We start from the raw sequence: 24,771 nt of genomic DNA, 5'->3' as shown, positions 1-24,771 counted from the left end.
AATAGTTTGTAGTCTAACTTCTCTTTCTTGACTGAACAACCAGCAATTTTAAGCTGCCAAGTCTAGTTGACTAACAGCCGAGTAAAGACAACAAACATAAATTACCAAATCTGTTAATTCAGACTAATCTTCGTTGGTTTTCCATGCAGACACAAAGAGGCATCCAACTAACCATCCAAGGATGGAGCCACCTACCAACCAGCCGTTTCTCTGAAAATTACGTTGTTATCAGACCAAAAAACATTGCAATGAAGAAGCAATCTCACAGCTGACATCATTATAGGACAGCTATCATATAAAAACATTCTGTATTTCATTTTTTGTCTTTTTCTTTCATTTCCTTTGACTTGTTTGCAAAGAACAGTTTCTTCCATACCAATAGCCACACCTAAGGAATGATACCCACTCAATAAAAGTGGTTCAGACTGACAAGATGAATGAAACCACTCAAGAGAATCTGAGAGGTCCTTTTCTCATCCTAGGTAGGATACCATTTATAGCTTTCAGCAGTTGCCTCCTACTGCTCTTCTGAAAGATGACAGACTCACTGTTGTGAATATTTTTGAGAATTTTTAATTTCTCAAATGAAGACACAAAGAGAAAGTAATTAGTGAATGTCAAATCCTTGCACCATGTTACCAAACTAAAACTAGTAAGAGATATATGGCTGCTAAAATTCCTATTAGACACAAAAATATTGTGCTGAATGCACTTGTATTTTCTCAGACCACTGTCAACACGTTAGCACTGACACTAACCCCGTAAYGCTGTGAACACATTCCCAATCCTGCTCTTTTCCACAGAAAACTCAGGGAGCGAAGGGGTGGGTTCCTTAATTTAAGGAATGCATGAGGAAAAATCACCATCTTCATGAGGAAGACCATAACGATGAAGAATGAGCTATTTTTCCCATGAAATCTATTCTAATTTCTAATAGTAAAAAAGAAATTCAGCAGATAACACGTGACCCAAAGCTTATTAAAGTAATTTTATCCTTAAAGAACACCCTAAATAAAACATACTAAACTTTGTACTAAGCTTTGTATGCCAAATTCTAAAATTATTTATGGTTATCTCTAGGTTTGACTACCTTAAATTGTTATGCAACCATAACAAAATGTCAACTTACAAAATACCCCTTCTTCCAGATCAGTTYGTGAATACATGGAACAGAAAAGATTCCTGAGGAACTCACTTGTAAACTCCTTTTATAATAAAAACTGACCATTCATTCCTCAGTTTCTTTTAAAAGATTTCTAACATTTGTCATCTTCTATTTCCCAGATCAAGGATAAATAAATTACATTCAGCAGTTTATAGCTGAATGACATAGCTGTCACCTGGATCTTCAGACCTCTACGTGAGGATAATTTGGTTTTAATGATTCATCCTTAATCGAAGATTGTTTTTAAAATGACTCATTTTAAATAGATTTCTTCTAAAACTCATTCTCCTGACACTGTTAATTTGAAACAGCTCCTCAGTTATTCCCTGTAAATAACAACCCATGCATAACAATACCTATGAACTTCTTATATTGAATATTAATGCAAATAATCTRTTCTTACTTGATATGCACTTATCTTCCTTAAATCCTCTATTTATACCTTTATGATATATTCATGCTTATTACCATGCGATAAGGATAGCACAACTTGTATTGTGTCCTTGYATTTTCATTCATTTGTAAATGTTTGCATGGTTAGATGTGCTTGGAACCAAAATTCTACATTTGGGATCTTTGTTTGGGACTTTTTTTTTTTCTTTTTGGAAGGCAGATATAGAGGACACTGCAAGTCCTGGCTATTGGAAGTCTTCTTTGTCAAAGATTTGTATATTAAGCACAAGAAGCATCATTCATTGCTCAGTTTGAGTAACAGAAATAAATTGTTCATTTTGCACTGCAGTATCTATCCATGGGCTGACCCTCTCTGAACTATAATGTGCAAATCTGTGGCAGGGGTGTGAGCATAAATTAGCTCATTACTCAGCATGCCTTGATGGAATTTCAGGTAGTTACTTCAATTCTAGTAACTATAAGATGAAAAAGAAAAACTCTAAACATTAAGAAAACGCTGCTGTTACTAATGGCAGTTTGGGAAAAGCAAGTTATGGGCACCAGCAACCTACTGATGTGCAACACGCACTGCAAGCATTCATGTCAAAAGATTCAGGATCTGGCAGAGTACCAGTCAAAAGACCCTATGGAGGAAATGAATGCACCRTATTTCCTTCAAACATAACAATCACAGAATGGTTGAGGTTGGAAGGGACCTCTGGAGAGCATCTTGTCCTATCTCCTGCTTGAGCAGGGGCACCTAGAGCAGTCTACCCAAAAGGCTTTTAAGTATCTCCAAGGATRGAGACTCTACAACCTRCGTGGACAACCTGTCCCAGGGCTCCGTTATCCTCACAGGAAAGAAGTTTTTCCTCAAAYTCAGGCRGAACTTCCAGTGCTTCAGTTTGTGGCCATKGTTTCTTTTCCTATCACTGGCCACCTCGGAAAACAGCCTGGCCTCAACATGCAGGTTTCCATCACTTTGAGAATATCTAACAAGATAATTTCTGAATTTTAATTTCATTATATTTTATTTAAGACTTGATCAGAATTCTCATCAAAAAAGCAAAGTATCTAGTGTTCTGAGATTCTATGTCCCGCCCTGGTATTTCTAGCTAAAACACTTAATAAAAACTCCACACACTACATCTTACCTTTGATGTCATACGCATAAAAAGTGCRTTTTGATCCTCTGCTGTTCTCATCTTCTCATTTTTGACTAAATCCTTCAGGCTCATACGATCATCGTCTTGGAAATACCTGACTCTTTCTTTATCTATATGAGTAGGGACCTGGAAATGAACAAATTGAGAGTAAACAGTAACCACCTGAAAAAGATCATGTATGAAATTCAGATCTTCATAGTTCCAATATCTCTGAGAATGAAGAAGCACCAAGATAAGCACAAATCTTGAGCAGTTGGGTTTTTTTGCTTCATCTGACCTAAGGAAAGAAGCATACTTCCACTTCCTCCAATTATATCACTATGTTAAATAACAATACTGTTTTTTTCCTAGAATTACTACATTCCTTATATYCTCAGGCTATAAGAACTGTAATAACTGTGTAGTAACACAGGAAAGAAATACAGCAATTCACTGAAACAGTGAATCAGTTCATGTGGATGGATCATTCCAAAACAATCTCTTATTTACAAAACTTTTGAATTTCCAAGGCACATGACAGCTAAACCAGAAAGAAAAAAAAACAGACACTTGTGAAACACATAATGAGAACTTGGATAAAGCTTGTATAAAGCCCTGCCATCCTAGATGGAGTWCACAAGAGAATAGAGTTGATCCTTCAGGGCAACACTGCTACTAAATGCTGAAGAAGCATATGGAAAGTGGTCATTAATAAAACAGGGACAATATTTTTCCAAAATAGAAACAACAGGAGGATGACAAACAAATCTTTTACTGCTTGTCCCTTTCATTCCTCCATGGCAGTATTAAAAACTGATCTGTCCTACTAATCAAGAACATACTTGCTAGAAATACTASATCCAAGAAGTTCAAAATATTACTTTATGTACTTTCTGTGGCAAGCAAATATGCTAAAAATAACAGGTTCACCCAGTGTCATTTGTCCTTGTCCCGCAAAACAGGATCATTTTCAAATACATTAGATAAAGTCTTATTTGGGACAAACTCAAGCTAAAGAYGGCAAGCCACACACCCAACCAACACCTCATGTAGTGACCACAGGCCTGTCCCAAGAATACATGGAGACAAATATTTTGTTAGTGATATTTGTTAACATATGATGTAGACATTATGACATAATTTTTAGTACTATCATTATTATTTTTGATCAGGAAAAATAAAAGAATTAACTTCTCCTATCTATCTCAATAAAAAAAATCTTATTTTGCAAATATTCACCTCTGTTAATCTTTTTTATTTAAATGCTCTATCAAATACAAACTATTTAGCTATGAGACTATTTAGTTAGAGACTGTGATCATKGAAAAAGACTCACATTCTCTGCATGTGCATATAAATAAGCCCTAAATTGGTCTCTAGGGAAACATAAGTCTGAAAATAAACTTGATACACATCTAATAAATATGTACTCTAAAACTTAATTACAATCATCATCTGAAGGGAACCTATTGACATTATTGTAAGACACATTAATTATGGCATCATAAAAGTAAATCTACAAAACCATACAAAAATTATACTCATTCAAATTTGTAAAACTTACCATCTGGCGTTTTCTTCTCCCTCCTTTTGGCTCCAGTGGTTCAGCTGCTGTTGTCACAGGCCATGCCCTTCCAGTTTGATCTGTTCTGACAAGGATCACTGGTTCATCTTCCTGAAGGCTTGAGACCTATGCCAGATTTAAGATAGAGCTTTAAAAACATGATACAGACAAAAATCAAGCAAATACCTCATCCCACACTAAATAAACATGTGAAATTCTGATTAGTTAAATCACAGATTCTCTGCATGCTGCATGTGCATTTTAATTAACAGCAGGTAGTAAGAGTTCAGTTTACTTTAGTCCTCTTTCTCACATTCAGAAAGTAAGAAAAATAGAAAATGCATCCAGTTAGTAAAATCSAGGGTACAGATTTAAAGTCTTCTTGAAAGTGTTATTGATTCTTTCTTATAATGACTCATTCCCACAAGAGATATTATGTATCTGAATACTTCAATAGATAATATTGAATTTATACACAGTAATAGTAAGTTTGCTTAGCTTACGAGTAAAGCTACATTTTTCCTCCAAGCTTATTTACCTCACCAAACCAAGAGGTATATACAAGAAGATGTTTTCCATTTTACATATTATAAAAAGTGAAGAAAAATTCTACAGGCCAAAGCGCTACCCTTAATCTTGCACATGCAATTTATCACCCAAATTTAAAACCCACAGAAGAACTGCAAAAAAATCAATTTCAAATTATGCCATGGACTACTGAGAATACAGAGGGAAACAGAAACATGAACAAGAGTAGAAAATTCTTTCTCTTAAAGCTCTGGACAGAAGACAGTAGGAAAACATACTGAAACAAGTATTTCTTACTAATATAACCATGTAGATTTTAGTGGACAAAGAGAATCAATTTCCCATATGTGCCCGTACATAGCGTTGACCTCACTTCAAGTTATTTTTTTTTGTTTTGTTTCCTTGCCCCTCAGCCTCAGTTATTCAGGTATTTCAAGAAGTTGCTGCCTAAAGGCTTTTTCTGCCAATTAAATGAAGCTTCCTCTTGTTATCACTAACGTCAGTATGCCAGAAAAGCTACGAGCAGGGGTGAATGCAAGCCAAGGGACCACACTGCAGGCAGACTGAACATGAATCAGTATCATATGGCCTTGGAACAGTATGGCTGAGGGAAATTTTAAGCGCTGTCAAATACTGCAAAATAAATAAAGTTCTCCTTCATCCATATCAACTACACAAAGATGATTTTCTTGTAAATGTCTGTTCAGATGAACAAACGTTATATTATCTGTTAACAGCTTTATAGCAATTTTCTACTCTGTAATTTTCTCAATATTTAATAGTTACAGATATGAAGCTTTAAGCAAATTTCTTGTTTATATAAAGCATAACATAACCACTAATTTAAAATGGATGTAAAATCCCCTGCACAGCTTTTCAATCTCTGCACTGCCTCTGCTTTCCTGGTATCAGCATCTGGTATCAGCAAGAAACCTTTAACTCGCAGCAAAGGGCTTGTGGTCAGCAAGTTCTGTCCTACCCTCCTAATGAGGCAAACTGAGATCTTAGCAGCTACTTCATAATTACTGCCTGACAGAGCATGGAGATCCTTCCATGACCTCCGAGTAGAGAAAAAGATGACTTTGGGTATTTGCCTTTAATTTGTCTCCAAAACTCTTATTATAGATGCTGCACAAACTTACAAACAGGAATTAACATAGTCAGTAAACAAAATCCTCTCTCGCAAATATGTCCTTTATTTAAGCTCAGTAAAAAGACTAATAAGAAGGCTAAAAGGAAACTCAAAATAGATGGTGTCCTTTTCGTTTTATTGCCTCTATTAGATTGGGAGCACAACTTGTTTTACAACACTGCACTCAACACTCAAAGCATCATGTCATAAACTAGCAGAAAACAGGACCTGAAATTGCTACTTGGGGATGCGTGTGGGTTTTTCTTCGTTTGTTTATTAACTTTTAGCCCAAACTTGGARCTGCAGGTTACTAGTGCAGGGAGAGAGAGGTCTAGCCCTCAGGGGTGACCACTGCAGCTACGGCACCAAAAGTGCTATCGCTTGGAAGACCAAACTACACTAAAGTGAGGGGTGTTAGATGAGCAAAGGGCAACAAGGAGCACTAAGAAGGGCAAAATGTCAGCGTGAGGGCTTCATTATCTCCACTGCACTTTTAGATGAGATATAAATGCAAATGGGTAATTAYGGCTAATATAATGAAGAGGTAACTGGTGAAGCTGCCAGGGCGGTGGGTCCCTTCCAACCTGAAGGATTCTATGACTCTGTGATTTCTTCTACATGTGAACAAATAGGTGAATACTAGTGAATACTGTAATGGTCAATTTATGACTAACCAAAGCTTGCTACTGCAATATGCAGTAAGAACAACAATAATAGCTGATGCAACTGGGAAAAACTCAAAGAAAAAGAAAACAGTTTTGCCTCATAAATCACTTGCTCAGCTTCCTGGTAAACGTTGTTGCCCTGTGAGTTCCTTCAAAGTTGTCTATATCTGCTAGCAATAAGCAGTTCATAGCAATAAGCCATGAGGATAACATTGCAATACTTGGCTATTTGTAGCAAGGTATCATAAAAGTAAAAAAGCCACCAAACACTGGACTGCAATTCAGAAGTTAGTGCTCTGTATGTACAACTTTCTCCAAATGAACACAGTGATCCTATCTATTTTCCTATTAGAMATCCATGTTCCTTCTTTAAAGTGATTAGCCAGGCACAGTACTCAGCAATTCCCCACAAATCTACAGAATGTTATACACAATTAACACAATTGAAGATAACTACACAGACAAGTCTGTTTTCAAGTGACAAATGCTCTAAATTAAACACATAAATAAATAAAATGAAGTCTGAAAAAGACTGCAAGTCTCCAGAGAAGAGATCTGTTCCATAATTAAACAGAAGGAAATGAAAAAGCTCTGCTGCCAGGTGTGCAGTTCAATGTGAGCAGCCTGAGAAGCTGAACTAACAGGCAAAGCAAGAGAGGTCCTGTTAAACTGGAATTGTTTACAGTGTTAATAGATAATAACAAAAAGAAAAATATTTTTAAGAGTTGGTATATTGGAGGATAGGCAAATACCAGAGCTGGAAAAATAATAATAATAATCATAATCATAATAGCCACCAAAAACTCCCAACATGAATGTTTCTTATTTTAGAGAGCCAACCAAAAGCTGCATACTGCAAAGCTAAGAGCTGCCTGCAAGTCTCCACCAAGAGCTACACTTAAGTAGCCCACGTATAATGAATAATAATATAATGAAGAAATAATAAGCTCAACATGAGCCCTCAGCAGGGAGCAGAGCAATACAACCAGACATTAGCTACGACACGGGACAATTTAGAAGCTGATCCAAGTACACTGCCTGCCTCCTTTCTCTCACTGTTCAGGGCCAATGGATATACTATGAATTCACTGCTATTTATTGCCCTTTTGGAAAGAATCAGTCCTGTGTTTTTCATGCCAAGTGTCGAGAAGGCATCCAGCACTTCTCACTGAACTGGGCATATCAGGTGCTCTTTCCTTCCCTTGCTGCTTCCTCCTCTCTCCAATCTTCTCCTCCTATTTCAAAGGGCCTTCTGTTCAGTTCACAAGATGTTTTTACATGTAACTGTTAGTTATCAGAGGGTTAAGTCAATCCAGAGGGTTGAGTTGATCCAATTGAGGATCTTTCAATCCTCAGAACAAAAAGTCTGCTTCTAAAAGCACATCTCACCAGTGATAATTCAGTCTATTCCCTACCTTAAGTCCCCTAATAACATGACATAAGTTTAATTGCTTCTACGTTACCCTTGAAGATCTGTTATTTGTAGTGAATAACAGAATTGTCAACTTTAAGGCAATGCTATACAATCAACGGCCACAGGTTTCTCCACTAACATGAAATTAAAATGGTTACATGTCTGTAACACAAGAGCATGGTACTACACTTGCATCTTTCATTTTGGTTTCCTACAGCAGGAAAAAAAATATATCAGCATGAGGAAACAAAAGCAAACTTCAATCTAGCTTAAAATTTTATTATTTGAAGAATGGCTCAGGAAATAAATAGCAAGCAACGCTATTAACTTCATAAGGCATTAGGTTAATATAGAAAGTGGAGGATAGAAAAGTAGTTTCAGCAGATCAGGCAGCTGGTCAGGCCACCTGCCTTAATCAACACCTGGCATTTAACAGGGAGGAAACACATTATAAAATCTAATGTGGGCTGTAACACAGCAATTAACCAGCCTACAGCAGAGTAACTTCATCATGTACTGCTGCCTTTCTGATAAAGCATGAGACTCAAAAATCATCATAGCTCCTATCTATAAATGAAAACATTCATTATTATAAAATGATTAGATACATATATAAATATTAATTGTTTAGCCTCTATCTTTTTCTTCAAATCAGCAAGTGACACTGGTTAATTGCATGCTATGTAAAAATATAATTTTCATTTATTGATGTAAAATTGGTTGCCCTTTAAAATCAACAATTCTTTGCTCTTACATTAAGGAAAAGGTTATTTTCTCTAAACTGATCATTTTTCAGAACAACTATTTTGACCTTCTCATTCATCTCCTCAAACTGAATGCTTCCAAACATTGCTGCATTCAAAACAAATCTATTTATTTTCAGTGCTTATTCTCTCACTGCAACTTTGAGATTTGAGAGTAATCAAAACAATATCTTGCAAGAACATACAAGGATACAAACCTCAAATTGTAAGAGTAGAGCAGCAAAAATTCAGCAAGAGTCACATCCCCAGCCTCTAGAGGCAAGTTCAGACCCAGCACCATGACCAGTAGTGAGGACAGCGAAAGAGACCACTGAGTCTGACAAAACAATATAAGTGTGTGCAAGCAAATAACCTTGTAAATATAAGTCTGGAAAAAGAGGGTTTAAAGATGGTTTGTTATTTTAAAGTGTATGCTACACTTTGAAATAACTAGTCATTTAGGATCACATAACAGTCATTGAAGGCATAGGTTGCAAGAAAGGAACACCAAAAAATGCAGTGATTAGAGGATGTGTTTCTATGGCAGAAACATTGGAAACAAAGCATATATATTCAGCCCATAAAAAGAATGACAGCACGTTACTTCACAAATGTTCACAAATTCTTCTTTCATCTTATCCAAACCAGAAATGCAGTATAAAACACTGACAATACAGTAAGAATAATTCTGCATATGTAAAAAAAAGTAACATCTGAGAAAATAAAAGCACTGTAAGAAATTTCAAAGATGTTCAGGCCCAGCATTCCCTACACTGAAGAGAGATTTTCCAAGCAACTGCATGACATTTTCAAAGACCACAGCATCAAAAAAGAGATATTCTAGGATAAGTTTATGAATGTAAAGCAACAAAGAACTCCAAGCAGAAAATATTCCTTCAGGTATCGGAGGGAGTTTAATAATGCATTTTTACTGGAAGGACATGTACATTCTCAAATTATTTTATCAAGCAAAGATGTGTAGAAAATCTCTTGGTTTTGCTTTCTTAAAGCACAAGCACAGTGTGGGCTATCAGATGCTGCAGAGCAATCGAAAGTTGGTGCTTCTAACACAGCACAATCTGGTATTCTTCGTGAACGAGAAGTCCAGTTTCAGTCTAGTGTCCAAACCCTCAAATCATGATCATGGCTGTTATTTTTGATACTAGCAGAAAAGCAAAGGTTTGAAAAAGCCAGGAATCTAAAACACCTTCTTATATAGAAGCTATTCCCTGTGCTCAATGTCAAAACAGAAAGAGGAAGCTAAACCAGCCCTATCTCTATTAACATAGTTACATTAACCTACACTASCCTATCCATCCTAGACACAAGCAGAGCTCACCAATCTCCAAGGCTGCTAATTCAATATCAACAAAGAAACTCAGTAAAAATCCCAGGCACAGATATACACAGCAAACTGCCATGAGCTGAAGTCCTCTCATTATCCAGATGCCATGGCCAAAAGCCAAATGTCTTAATTCATTTTATAAATATGAGCATATAGTAATTATTCTTTTTAAATAGCCTATTATATTAAAATGTTTTGGTTTATGTTGGTAGCAATGGCTGATGACACATAATCTGTTATAACACGAAAGACCAAGTGGTCCCATTCTCCATTCAAGATCTACTTTTAACACACTAATTGTGCTTCATCGCTTGAACCTAAAAAATACATTGTTAGCTTATGGTTTCCATTTTTAAAACAGATTTTGGGCATAAGCTATTAAAATACAAAAATAAAAAAGATTAAAAGATACAAAGATAAAAAATCTCATGGCTTAAAATACATATTTATTGAGGCTATGCCAGGACCAACAGAAGTTCAGAAGCATCCAAGAGGTTCTACCTTTCTGTTTCCCTCCAGAAGTATCCACTGTACCAGGATGCCTGTCCAAGAATGCTTTAAACTGGCCAAGTCCCACCTGCACAACACAGTATATTTCTTCCTGCCCCTGTTAATTCAGGTCTATGCATAACAGTATGCAATGCATAAAAATATATAGATTTGATGCTTAAATGAAATAGTTATGTGCAGTTTCCTTTCTAAAAAACGTATCATGCTCATTTTAAACAAACAAAACAACGTATGCCAAGTTGATGCCAATTCAATTTCCTCCGTGTTCATTTCTAATGCCTCTAAGGATTTGAAAGTGAACACATTAAAACTTGTATTCACTTACCATTTGTGGGAGAAATTCTTCAGTTTTTCTTCCTTTGTAGAAGCTAAAACAAAGAAAGCCAATAACAACAGCAGAGGCATGGGAGGTGCACTAAGTTCCTGACATTAGGGAAATTTGCATTAAAAGATGAGTCCTGCTTATGCGGTAAAATTGGCTAAAAAAGAAATAAAATTTATTTGCACTGTAACTTTCTGAGATGAGATGCAGAAGGAATGGACTGGAGGGTGTTACTCTCACAGAGGCAACATTTAGCCTAGCAAAAGTGCTCTCCTTAAAAGCAGAACCATGTTCATCAGGTGCCTTCTGTAAAGTAAAACACTTCACGTGGCAGAAGATAAGAGYAGAACTCTCCAGGAATCTTCCCTGCCCTCTTGGTACCCAAAAACTTTGCAGAAACACCACGCAGCCTTGTCAGAAAGGTTTTAGAAGACTTRGTCTTGAGGTCTTTTGCACGACCCTGTGTTAAATCAAACACTACTGTTCATTAAGCTATGCATTTAGATATTTTACTACACAGATCATACTAGACTGAAAGCTGCAGGATTTTCATAGAAAATCCACTTACTCAAATCAAGATTCAATATGATGACAGAATCATAATGCTGGAAAAAACCCTCAAGGTCAGCAAGTCCAACCATAATCCCATCCCCACCACAGCTGCTAAACCATGTCCCTAAGAGTCTCATCCACACATTTCCTGAGCACTGCCAGGGACGGTGACTCCACTGCTTCCCTGGGCAGCCTCTTCCAATGCTGACTACTCTTTCCATGTAGAAATTCTTCTTAATGTCTAACCTGAAACTCCCCTGGCTCCACTTGAGGCCATTTCCTCTTGYCTTGTTGGTCGCAACGCTGAAGTCATTCACCTTTTCCTAATCTTGACCTCAAATGCATGACAGGGAGCCTACCTTGTATTTATTTCTCTCCACTCTTTTAGAATTTCACTATCTCTTTTCAAAAAAATATAGTATAACATTCTCTACCATGTTATTTTGCTTTAACGATCAGCTTGTATTTTTCATTCAGTTTCGTATTAATTTTGCATTTTAAATACAATCCATCAGTATTAAGAGCTGTCTCCAGCAATCACTCAGCAGAGACCACTTTCTGCCTCCTGCATTCTGATTAAGCGCCATGGAGCCCAGCAAGCTGCGGTGGAGAAGGTCGAGAAGTTTATTTTTCCCTTGATCCAAAATTAACAGCAAACGGAACAACTTTAAGTTGCATGAATTTGTACTTTATTCATCTCCAACTATGAATGGAGTCTAGGAGTCTCCATTTTTTTTCATTCATGTCTAAATAATTCCTAATTAAAAAAACCAAAAAGCTATTAAGTCAGTTTTTAGCAACAAAAGAGTAGAGGACTTTTGGTTTAGCAGATTTGATCCTATTCTTATGCAGGGACCACAACAAAAGTATTGTGAGAAATGATGGAGAAAAAACGAAAAATAATCTGAAGGGCAAAGCACACAGGACACCTTAAGTTATTTACCATCACTTTAAAGAAAACCTTCTGCCCACCAATAAAATCACRAAAGCAGCACACAAGGTCAGACCAATGCCCAATCTCTCCCTTGCATGCAGTGACCAAAACTGAATGCATTATCAGTTGTTTAAGGAAAAGGCAGTGTGCACTATTTTTCCTGACTACACCTAGCTCCCGAGCATTTGCAACTTAGGGACTTAAGAGAGTAAGACATCATTTCTGTACAATCCTCAAAGGGTTTATTTTTCATGAACTCAACCAATTTCTCCTGAATCTACTTAAAATGCTAGTATCCATCCTAACCTGCAGCAACAATTGTGTAAAGAACCACCTTTTATTCATTTATTTTAAGTCTATCTTACGTATTTAAGTTCTCACCTCCTAATCCTTATTCCATTGGGGAAAAAAAAAAAAAAAAACACTGCAAGGGATCTGTAACCAAAAGGGTGCTAGTGTTCAGGTGTGTTTTGCTAAGCAGAAGTACTGAATAAAATCATGAGGGACAATTCAGTTATGACAACAGCTGATAGCACATCCTCAGAAACAGACAGTTATGTGCAGCACTTTCAGATGTCAGAAATACAAACCATATTTAAAAAGTAAATCACGAATATGTAGAACTTGCTTTTTAAATGCTGAAGCCCCCACAACTTTTTGCTGTCTCCTTACATTCAACAAATACTCATTTTCACTGTCTTCACCTGTTCTAAATGTGAAGCTTTATGTACAGCAACCTTCTCTGATACAGTATCACTGGGGCTCCATGTGCGATCTTGTTTTTCCTCAAAACRCCCATGTGAATTCAGACATGAGCATCATAGTATGAGTTAAAGGATGCTTATGTTCATAACCTCAATTGAAGATAAAATATTTAACTCGGGGTTCATTGCTTTATAAAGAGCATATTTGAATATAAAGAGTATATTTGCATATTTGGACAGCTTTTTTTAATTTCCACGGACTCTGAAGGTTGCTTTCTGCTCAAATATAAAAGCAAAACAAGCACAAACTATACTTTCATGTCATTATTTTTGAAACAGTCTTTGTATATGTATTCACTGCAATTGCATCCATTTGACCCATGCATTTAAACATGACAGCAATTAAGGTCCCATATTTAACAAAGCACTTAAGCTTTAAGCATATCACTAATCCTACTAAAATGCTAAGACCTACAAGTTTAAGGTTACTACTTCTTCGAGCCCCCTACAGAATGAAGGAGTTTGAGGATTAAAAACRCTCCGTGGCAAGATCCTGCTGACCCTGAGCAACACAGTGACTCTCCAAGCCGAGGGGAGCCCAAAGGCACCATGTGTGAAGCAGCCCCAGCCTACAGGCCTGCAGGGTGCTACGTTCAAACACATGCATGTCTTRGAGGGCAACGAAAAAAAGTTGCTGGGACACTTAGGCCTCTGGCAACTACTGCTTTCAGTCATAGTCTTGGTACTTTTCGTTTGCAATAGACTTATCCACAGGATCTGTTCAATGAGAAATATTTAATCCAATCTGCCAAAAGTCAGGCTTGTTTGGTCTCTGGAGAAGTTAAACTGAGGCTGTTCTAACTTCATGTTCAAAATTAGGATCAGAACATTTATTTATTGTTACCAATACAGAAAGTAATCTGTGAGTCTCTTAAGGCCACCAGCTATTGACATAGCATAGAGGTGTGAAGAGAAAAAAAAAATAATAGAGGTACCTTTCACTTCATTATCTTCCTCCCTAGTCTAATTCACAAACCTGAGAAATCTTCTTAATTTATGGTAGCCCAATATGCAGCTGGGTCCTCTCACAACCTTTTCTTATTGTAGAGTTGAAAACTTTTAGCTTCTTAAGGACATATTCAGGCACAACATGTGATAATAGCTAGGTTTCTTTGATAAGTATGACAATACTTAGGACAGCCCATCTGTTCAGAAGTTACYGAAAGTAAGTTATCCTCATTCTAGGTTCATATAAATATTCTTTGGTATTTTATCAAAAAATAGCCACAGAAAATCAGGAGAAGAATGTATAAATCAGAAATTAACTAAGATCAAAATTTTTGTAGATAACACTAGATGATTTACATGCTTCTCTATCCCCATACAACATTATTATCCTTCCAGAAGGGCAAAAAAGATGACAGCTACTTATGTCTTTAAAAGGAATTTCTGTAAAAAGTAATCTCTTTAGCTATATTTAAATTAAAAATACATAGATCCAAATTCAGGCTACACAGAAAGCCTAGGGAACACTGGACAGGCAAAATTAGGCCTAGGAGTAAAGAAGCCACATTGCTAAAAACAGCTTCCAATAACATTACTATTATTTTTTTTTTCCATTTGTATTTCAAGCTATTTGAATATAGCATACTTTCATGCAAGAAAACCTACCATAAAGTTTTCCATTTCATTTAACAGAAATGTAACACTTAAAAAAAAAAAAAAAAAATTCTTTCCCTGATCTTGGCCATAAAATTACCCAGCTGGGCTAAGTCAACATGCAACTCTGAACTAGTTCGGCTGCAACAATATAAGATTTGCCACTTCCTGAGGGAAATCCCTGCTCACAAGCTACAAATGCATTACAAACAGCAAGCTGAGGATCACTGAAGTCAAAAGGAAAACAACTCTCAAAACTGTCTTATCGGAATTTGTGAAAGCCTGGTGAAATATATATCAGGCATATAGAGATACAGTATTTAACACTAAACATCAGCATTGGAAAATCACTTTTTTATACAGTTCTGGGATGGCTTGGGGTGGAATTCTTGTCTAAACCAAATCATACAAGCTAGATTTGACACTATTCTTACAAAAAATAAAATGAAAAAAAGCAGAATTTACACCACTTGCTATTACCTACAGTCTGTATTTTCTTGATCATTTGAAGGCAAACTAAACCAACATCGCTGACAAAAAAATAATTGATTTTGTCCTCTTCACAAACCTTGGTCATCCATGGACCCCGTTTACTTTAACACAAGTCTTCAACAGTGAACTGAATCAGGGAATTGATTTGTGTTCAATAAATCAAGCAAGGAAAAGGGAGGAGGGGAGCAGAAGAGGAAGAACAGAAAAAAGAAAAAGCAAAAYCAGAAAAGTTAAAACAGAGAAGCCCAGGGAGACCCCGAATTACCTTCACCACTTCTTAAGTTTTGTCTTTGCCTGTCACAGAAGAAGCAAGAACAAGACACAGCCATAATTCAGGATCCTGCTGCCTCAAGGAACCCGGGAAAGACCAGCCTTGAAACAAAATCCTTAGCGTTTCCCACAGGAGCCAAGGCAAAGAGGACACTTTTGGAAAAAAGACTTCTGTGGAAATTGTTTCAGGTAYCTTTTGCAGGGCAGACCTGGCTGAACTGATTGACACTATTACTGTGGCAGGGAAAGCTCTAGAAAGTTTGATGCTAACAGTATCAAATCCACCAGCTCCACAAATGAGCCTCTCAGGGCAACCCTCGGCCTCACAGGCTGGATCACTCACACTCCGGCTGGAAGTAGCCTTGAAAGAGCCCATGAGCCAGACGATTCCACAAGGACAACACAGCAGGTCTCCAAAACTCACAGGAAGCCATACAACCACCAGAAAGGTAAGCCTTGCAGGAATCCAAACCAAGGTCATTTCAAGTAAACCTAGAGGTCTAAGTGGTTTGGGGAGAATTTTGCTAAAAGTTAGGCTTGAAATAATGTAATTATCCAAAATGTTGACCCTGGGATACACAGAAGGTCAACACGAAATGCAAAGCTGTAGATATTCAGCAACCACAGGCTGCCTTCATGGAGGCAGAAGCTCTGTTTTTAAAACCCTTCAATCCTTCAAAGGAGTTTACATCAGTCACCACGTTAAATGGTCACTGAGAGCTTAAACTCCCACAGGAGAAATATAAAAGGACTTGAGGAGAAAAGCTAGGGAGGATCACAGAATTTTTGTTCTCCARTTGACTTAAGGGGAGTATAAGAGATGGAGTAGACATGACCTGACAGACCCCAGACACAGCTTGGATAAATAAGCACACAACAGTGTAAAGCTGAAGATGTACAAGCACACAAATAGAAGAAAAATCATAAATATCATAGAGTATATTTAGGAATAGAAAGGAGCGAGTCAATTCCTTTGAGGTTTTAGGGCAGCAGGCTGGTGCTTCAAGCCAGTAAATCTGCAGGACTTATGTCAGGCAGCAACCAGAGGATGCAAACTCACGTTCTTCTTTATCCATTTATCCTTCTGGAATCCCAAACTCTTGCTCATTCCTGACTTCAATGCTTCTACAAACTGGGAGGACAATACTCTCTGCAGAGCAGTTTATCACTTAGTAAAAGCAAAAGCTGTGGGATCAAGTGTCCTCGGGATGAAGACGATTAGAAAGACGGACATCATGCTAAGTTAACTTCTCACTTTTCTTTTAGTGAATGATTTTTCCCTTCCAAACTGTTGGTAGCATTTACATTTTGTACTTTTGTATCAATTTGGTATTAAAAGAAATGTTTATATTAAAAAAATAGAAAACAGAATACAGTTAAGACCTGGACTGCCTAGAACTTGTATTCAATTTCTAAGGAATAGATCTTTTCATACATTTTTTTAAGACCAGCCATTAACATAGCAAGCTTACTACTTTCTTATCTTAAAACCTATGGTTCTGTGTAATTACACACATTCCATTAGCTTTCTTCATCTTTTTCTTTTTTGTTTATACACAGACCTTTGGTCTATCTACACAGACCTTTGGTAATCTTACATCTTTGTGAATTACAGGACGGACTTGCACTTTGACACAACTTTCATGATGTACTCAACAATTGATCGTATATTAGCTCCCATATTAGTTTGTATTTTGATGACAGGAGAAATATTGGTTAATGTAAGATGTCTGTTACCAATCTTCTCAAAAAAAAAAATTAGTGGTTCTTCAAATTAGGATGATAACTTGCAGCTGAATTTTAAGTCTAGAACTGATTTAGTGACACATTGGATGAAAAAAAATACAGTTCTACCAAAATCTCCTCCCCTTCACAAGCACATAGTCCACAAACTGCTGTTTCCTTTAGAGGTATATCAAAACTAGTATGGAAACAGGCTACTATGCATTCCTTGAATGTCACTCCTTAAATATGTGAATTACGAAACAGCCAGCACCAAATCCTGGCGAGGTTTGCAAGACGCAGACCACCTGCTTCGGGGCCTATGTTAGGTCCTGCAGAACCTGAAAGGCAAAATACTCTAGGGTCCCAACAGCAACATCCAGGTTCCCCGGGCAACCTGCCACTACATCACACTTTTTGGTTTTACTTCTAACGGAAGGCGTAAGTATCATTTCTGAGAAAATGCTACAAGAAAAATAACTAACTACTGAAGTTACTAGGATAGGTGAAGTTACTAGAGAAAGCTTTTCCACGAAGTACAACTGTAGTTAAATAACATCATCTGAAGTCACGTCTATTTTTTTTAAAGTATATTTTATATACTTACACTTACATTACACCATTTTGCTAGCACAAAGAGAAGAATATATTTCCTTACCGCTCTGCCAGTCTTTGCTGGAACCTGCTTGTGATTCTCCCTTAATTTCCGTGCATTCTCAAGCTCTGCTTGWAGTTTTGAAGCCAATTCCTGCAAAGAAAGTGGTAGTACCAAATTAGCTCAACTGCTTAAGCTTTTAGATTCCTTTATATCACAAGTAACAACTTCAATTTTCCATGCTCTATATAATTTTTTAACTCTTACAACAGAGGAARACTAAAGAAAACATGCCAGTATCATTCACACAATTCCTTAGTGGAGATAAAATCCAAAAAAGTTTTCATTACAGAGGAATCTAAAACATATCATCATTAAAAATACAACAAAAATATGTTGCACATTACACTGTTAGGGTAATAAATGCTYTATGTAGCTAAAAACAGGTGCTCTTTTATAGAAAACTACATAAGGAAGTCTGACTACATCAAGCACATAACCTTTCCAAAATTATTCTCTCTCTCTCTCTCTATATATATATGCATACACATACTAATATATATGTGTGTGTATATGTACCAACACTCTCTTGGTCTATTTGTTATTCTAGTGGGCCAAGGGAAATGAGGCTCAACCCCAGCTCTACATGGCTCTACAGCACATATCTGGGGAGGCTTCTACAAAGCACTCTATAGGTGATCTCAAAGCACTCTATAGGTGATCTCATTTTGCAGAGCTGGGTGGACCCACAGACATTTTTTCAATCTTATATTTCACAAAATCATAGAATGGTTAAGGTAGAAAGGGACCTCAGAGGTCATCTAGTCCAACCCCCTGCACACACAGGGTCACCCAGAGCACGGGRCACAGGACTGCGTCCAAGAGGGTTTTAAAGATCTCCAGAGAAGGAGACTCCACAACCTCTCTGGGCAGCCTGTGCCAGGCCTCTGTCACCCTCACTGTTAAGAAATGTTTYCTTAAGTTCCTGTGGAACTTTCGGTGCTTCAGTTTGTGGCAGTTTCCTCTAGTCATATCAGTGGCTTCCTGTGACAGATATGCTCCTTTCCCAGCTCAGCCTGGCCTGTACCTTACATGCAGCCCTGTTCAGTTGCTAACCACCAGCGATTTATCTAATCCTGGTAGGCGCCACCATTCTGATTTCTTCTCCCAGTTAGACTCAACATAACATGGTTATGTTGGGTTGCATCCCAAACGGGAGATAAGGTTAATACACTAGCCAATGGGCCTCTGAAATRAAAGAATGACTATAAGTCAATTGTCTTATTCTATAAATGAGCAGACAGCCCGAGAGCCCTTTGAGCTCTCCTGGCATGGCAGCGGGCTGCACAGCAGGATCTCCCCTTGAGCAGGGATGCCTCTCAAGGTTACTCCTCGAGGTTGAGAGACCTCCCGCCTTTCCACGACAGATTTGTGGTAAGTGAACACAGCGCGCTTTCTTTAACTTTACTTTGTAACTGTGCACAGAAACCCTTAGTCAAAAACCGCTGACCAGGTCTGGGACTAGGATTGGATCCAGCTGCACCCAGACTCCTCTCAGAAGGAGCCTGGAAAGCAAGGGGGTCCAATCYGAACCTCGTGACCCAACGGGAGGGTATCCCAAGATAATTGTGTATTATCTTGAGCCTCCATGCAGTGAATAATAAGTGACCTTGCCATAGAATCTCGTGAAATCACTGTCCATATTAATAAATCCTATTATCATTTCTTTCATACAAGTGAAGTGCATTTTGTCACTCACCCCTGCCACCACTCGTTCCGTGACATCACCACTGAAAAGAGGCCACCCCATCCTCCTCACCCCCTCCCTTGAGGTATTTATAGACACTGATCAGATCATTTCCACAGCCTAATCCAGTCATCTACGTTCATACAGCAGAAGTATGAATCACAAGCACCTGCCTGAGACAGAGGCGACAAAATAACTAGAACTCTGAGACACTGCCTACCCTGCAACAGGCTGGGAGCTTTTGTTGTTTTTCACCTGCTCCCTGCCTAATGGAAAGGCACTAAATCCTACAAATAGGCAGAGAACAACTGTTTGGGGATATGCTTTCAAACCTACAAGTGGAGGGACCCGAATCATCTATTCTAGTTTATGGACAATGACATTTAAAGCAGAAGTTACAGAAAAAAAAGTATCTTTAAGTTTTGTCTGAGCATATTTCATAGAATACCCGCTTGACTCAATCTCCTGTTTTAGACAAAAACACTTTATAAAAAAGCTTTATAAAGCTTTATAAACACTTTATAAAAAAGCTCTTTTTTTTTTTTTATAAAAGCTTTATAGAAAAACTGCAATAAATCATGACAATCTTTTAAAAACATTACCATGTCTCCCATGAGTTCTGCTTTCACAATCCTGGCTCCTAGTTTGTTCATCTCCTCTTCACTAAGGACGTGAAACACCTCATCCTTTGACGTAGGCCTGTAAAACAGCAACAACACTAAATCCACAGAAAAACACTATATTCACCTGAATAATCATTATATTACATATCCACCGAACCAGTGTATACGCAGTCACTGTCAAAATAATTTATTACAATATTACAGGAATATTCGCAGCCAGCAGCTGCTGTTTTCCCCAAATCTCTTTTACAAAAGGTACTAAAAGGGCTCAAAGCAAGAAATAAATTTTCACTATGTTTTCTTTTACTTCTGATATTAAAATGAAAAGCACTATCCACTGAACATTTTTGAGTGTAAAAAAATAATATCAGGTATAAGCAAGCTATAATTAAGGAGAAGAGAAGGACTAATGTGCATCCACTCTTTAACTCTCCTTTACATCTTTAATGGTCGTTTCTTACTCCCCAGCCCCAAAAAAATCACTCATTTCCCATTTTCCCTCTTGTGAACCAAATAGTTGTTTATCTCTTGAAGTCTAACCTGTATTCCTGCATTTATTTTTTCACAGTTCATTCTCTGCTTATAAAGATATTATGGCTGATACACTAGTATTTCCCAGAAAAACTAAGAAGCTACAGCTAGTAATAGTCTTATATCATTGTTTTAAGATTAAAACATAAGAGTATGAGTTGTAGAGAGACAAGCAATTTTTTTTCTCTAAAGCTAGAAGACCCTTCCGACCTCTACCATTCTGTGATTAGGACACATAGTGGGATTATTTCATTCAAGAGTTAAGATTTATTGCTTCATTTTTTAGAGGTGTTACTGCTTGAACTTTCTGAGACAAAAAGTCTGAAGTTTTTGAAACAAGTGACACTGTTTGTTTTTAAATCTCATCTCTAATTAAACTCTGAAGCAGCCACACTATTAAGTGTGATTTTCAGCACACACTAGCGGGGTGGACGCTTCCCTCTGGGGAGATCTCTTGGATATCCAATCAGCACTTTTAATTAACCTGTGCCACCACCATCAAAACCACTTTGATTTATAGGCTGAAGAAATTCTGTGTGTTTTATCAGTGATAATACCCAAAAAGTACAATATCAGTGTGAGAGATAAGAAACTGAACTAGCAACACCTATTAATCCAAGTCCTCATGTCCATGAAGATTTACTTGTGACTGACTGAACAAGACTGTAAGAAGAGTACAATGTTTTGCAAAATCTAAAACTTCTGGATGAAACATAGAAGCAGYCTATAAATTATTTACAAGAAAAAACCGTTACCAAACATTTTCAAAATTCTGAAAAGAAGTCCTAATTGAAATTAATTGTAAGACAGGTCAACACTGCCTCAAACACAACAACAATAAACACTGCTAAGGGGAAGACCTAGCACAAAAGAATTTGGAAAAAAAAATCAGTACAAGCAAAAGCTATAAGGTTTTCCAGACCTAAGTACTCACATTATTGATAAATTAGCTCAGTAACTGTATTAGCTAAGAAACAGAATTAAAATATCAAGAAGATGTATAGTAAGGTTTAACACAGAAAAGAGATACAAAAGAGAAGATTAGCTAAATAGTTTCTATACTTAATTCYCTTCTGCCAGGGAAAGAGAATTGAGTTCATTAGTCTTTTCTATTCTAGTAATTGAATCCATTGCACTTGTATGAGCAAAACATTTCCACAGAGAGCCCAGCTTATCTAAAAATGCAGCTCAGTCTGGTTAGAATTAGCATTTATGGCAATTTAAACTAAAAAACCCACAGGTTTTAACTTGTAATAGTTCAGCTCCATGAAGCTGAACACTGAGAAGTGAGAAGGAAGGCTTCCTAATGCATATCATGGCATTTAAAGGAAATAACTTTCAGTCTAAGACAATTAAAAAAACTTAATCATGMACATTATTTGCTGCTACATAGTAAAGCATTAGCATTGGCTTAAAAAAGTGCAGTGTTTCAGAAGAAGGTTAAGAAGGGTAATCTAACTACATAATATAATACTGTTTTCTATCTATGCAGCAAAATAAGCTGTGCATCACTTCTTCAGCTGCTGCAGTCGTGCCCAGTTCTGAATGTCTGTTTCCATGTTCACAGCCTGTGTGTGACCTGCGAGGCAGATGCAGCCCAGGTTTTCCCTGCTCACCACAGCCCCCTCCTTCCACGAGGCAGCTCTGGGAAAACCAGAGCACAACCCAGGGCAGGCAGGAGAAAACGGTGGGTCGTCCAAACCTCATCCCTGAGTGAGGTCGGGATGAAAAACCAGGAAGGGCTGCRAGCTGAGCAAGTCTCCAGCTTCACTTCAATGGGCTCCAGTTGAGCTCTCCCCAGGAGTCATTCTAGTCAGGAACTTCTCCCCTGCATTAACTGCAAACCCTGCAGGACAACAACCATCTGGGCAACATTTGGAAAAAGAGAGTCACAAAGCTTAAGGTCTAGGAGTACCTAAAACACCACAGGTGTAGTTCTGTGAGATCTTACTCTCAGGGTGACTAAAGCTCCAAAGCTGAACTTCTCATTGCCCTGTGAAATGACACCCAGGCTACACTATGACAAACGACAGAACAAGAACAGGGGAGACACTAACGATGTCACGCAATRCACACAGACTACCTGCGTGCCAGCATCAGAACTACTCATGCACCTCTTTGTCCATTTAAATTCTTCTTTTTCTAAATCAGATTCAACATCACACAAACAATTTCTTGTCTCACAATAAAATAAAAGGTGAATTTCATAACCACTATGAAAGCAGAAAATAGAGAATTTTGTATAATAAGTAAAATCTRGAAAGCAAATCCAACTTGCACAATACAAGAACGAGGACTCATCCATCTGTTCCTGGCTAGTCGGGCAGTATGGATTTAGTACATGAGTTTTCTTTGTAAATATACATGTAGCTACTATTCTTAAAACTATTTTTTTTTGTTAGACTACAAAAATTAAGCATTAAAATCAAATTCATTACCTTGCTATAAGATTTCATTATGCAAATAACTGATGTGAGCACATGAAAAAGAGAAAACTAAATTTGATTATATTTCTTCAAATCCTGTTTCTAACTGAATCATAGCTGCCTTCTTCTATATACCACACAGAAATATTTGTTTGTCCAGCTTTCTGAAACAATTAAATTCCATGTACTTGCCTAACACTGTCTGACACCCTGACACCTAAAATTCTTTTTGGCTTAATTTACCAGGAAGATCTGAGGGAAATTATTCAAAGTACAAATACTACCACTTGCAGTATTCCAAATAAATACCTTCTATATTTCATATGCTATTACTTTAACGTACAAGTTCATCTCACAGGTAACAAATCTATCATTGCTATATTAATTCAGAAGCATTAGCCTGTTAAATCATCTTCTGTACTTATGCTTTTGCTATTCAAAAATCAGCCAAGCTAAAACAATTRAAGTGACAAGGAGTAATCTCACCAGRAACACAGAAAGATACAGTTTCAGGTATATAYAGTATATATACACATATATACAGGTATATACAGGTATATACACTTCACCATGAACAGTAAAGCAAACAAAGGTCAACAAGCAAAGGGTTGTGAAATACCTAGCACACGATGTTTCATTGCTTGATAATGTGTCTTTCTTCGCCGAGGTATTTCCTGGGTCCTGCTGCTGTGATTGTTCTTTGCCATCGCCTGAGGATCTATCCCAACTCTTCYTGAGTGGTTCCAGAGCACCTGCTGACTGTCGCTCGGACCCGACTTTCTCACTGCTGCCTTTTGCGTGTGTTCTGGTCCACAGTGCAGGATCCTCGCCAGGTTTTTGGAAACGGCTGCTCAAAGAGCTGTGAACCGACAGTTTTGAAGACGTCTGCTGTGACTCACAGTCCTTATGTAAACTATACGATGATAAATCATCTTCAGAGGGTTTTAAAAATTTGTGTTTCATGTTGCTGAGGGAGGAACTTTTTTCCCGACTTTGTTTTCCCTCAAACAGTTTTTCTGCTTTGGAGCTGTGGCTTCTCAGCTCTGCATCTGGACTGCTGAGGCCAGGACCTTGGTCTTCTCTTGATCTATCTCGTTTGCAGCCTCTGTTTTCTTGTGCCCATCCCTTGCCATACTTCTCCCCAGTGTATCCTCTGAMCACATTCTTATTTATATCACCTTCATCTTGAGCCTCCTTCATTCGCTGCTCTTTCCTGTCTTGACTTTCTGAGTAGTCAGATTTCCTCCACCTTCCTTGTCTATAATTTTCTTTTTTGAATGCAACTTTTTCAGCTTCTTCTAATCGTGACTGAAATATCTCCATTGACTACAAGAAAAAATAATAAATAAATTCTGTTTTTATGCTCATGGGGTATTGTGAAGGTCCCTATAAATTATTGTAAAACAGGCACCTTTCTGGGAAAATAAGCCGTTGTGCAGGTGGAAGGCATGGGCCATGAAGTGCAAAGGAAGACCTATATAAAATAAATGGGAGTTTAATGCTATAGTCTACTGTTTAAGGTGCTCTGCTGTGAAGCAGAGGTCCTTTTTGTTGGACTATTTCAGCCTTTCATCCACCGACTATGAAGTG

The 24,771-nt window shown here is 37.5% G+C and overlaps 1 protein-coding gene across 4 annotated transcripts in view; it reads right to left on the bottom strand.

Annotated features, from left to right (window-relative positions):
* CWF19L2 (CWF19 like cell cycle control factor 2) overlaps positions 1–24,771 on the bottom strand; it is a 59,157-nt gene that overhangs the window by 18,048 nt on the left and 16,338 nt on the right. For all 4 annotated transcript variants that reach the window (XR_003250456.1, XM_026045608.1, XM_026045607.1 and 1 more), the window contains exons 8-12: positions 23,801–24,507; positions 20,204–20,300; positions 17,918–18,007; positions 4,268–4,393; positions 2,713–2,850 (exon numbers count right to left, since the gene is read on the bottom strand). Coding sequence is in view for 3 of the 4 variants with exons in the window: in XM_026045608.1 (XP_025901393.1) it covers positions 2,713–2,850; positions 4,268–4,393; positions 17,918–18,007; positions 20,204–20,300; positions 23,801–24,507 (1,158 nt within the window). In the remaining variant the exon portion in view is untranslated. The remainder of the gene's footprint in view (positions 1–2,712; positions 2,851–4,267; positions 4,394–17,917; positions 18,008–20,203; positions 20,301–23,800; positions 24,508–24,771) is intronic.

This window comes from Nothoprocta perdicaria, unplaced genomic scaffold (genome assembly GCF_003342845.1).
Source record: "Nothoprocta perdicaria isolate Ctin4 unplaced genomic scaffold, notPer1 scaffold_404, whole genome shotgun sequence".
NCBI lineage: Eukaryota > Metazoa > Chordata > Aves > Tinamiformes > Tinamidae > Nothoprocta > Nothoprocta perdicaria.
The sequence above is the reverse complement of the archived record's forward strand: the minus strand, read 5'-3'. Positions and strand labels throughout refer to the sequence as shown.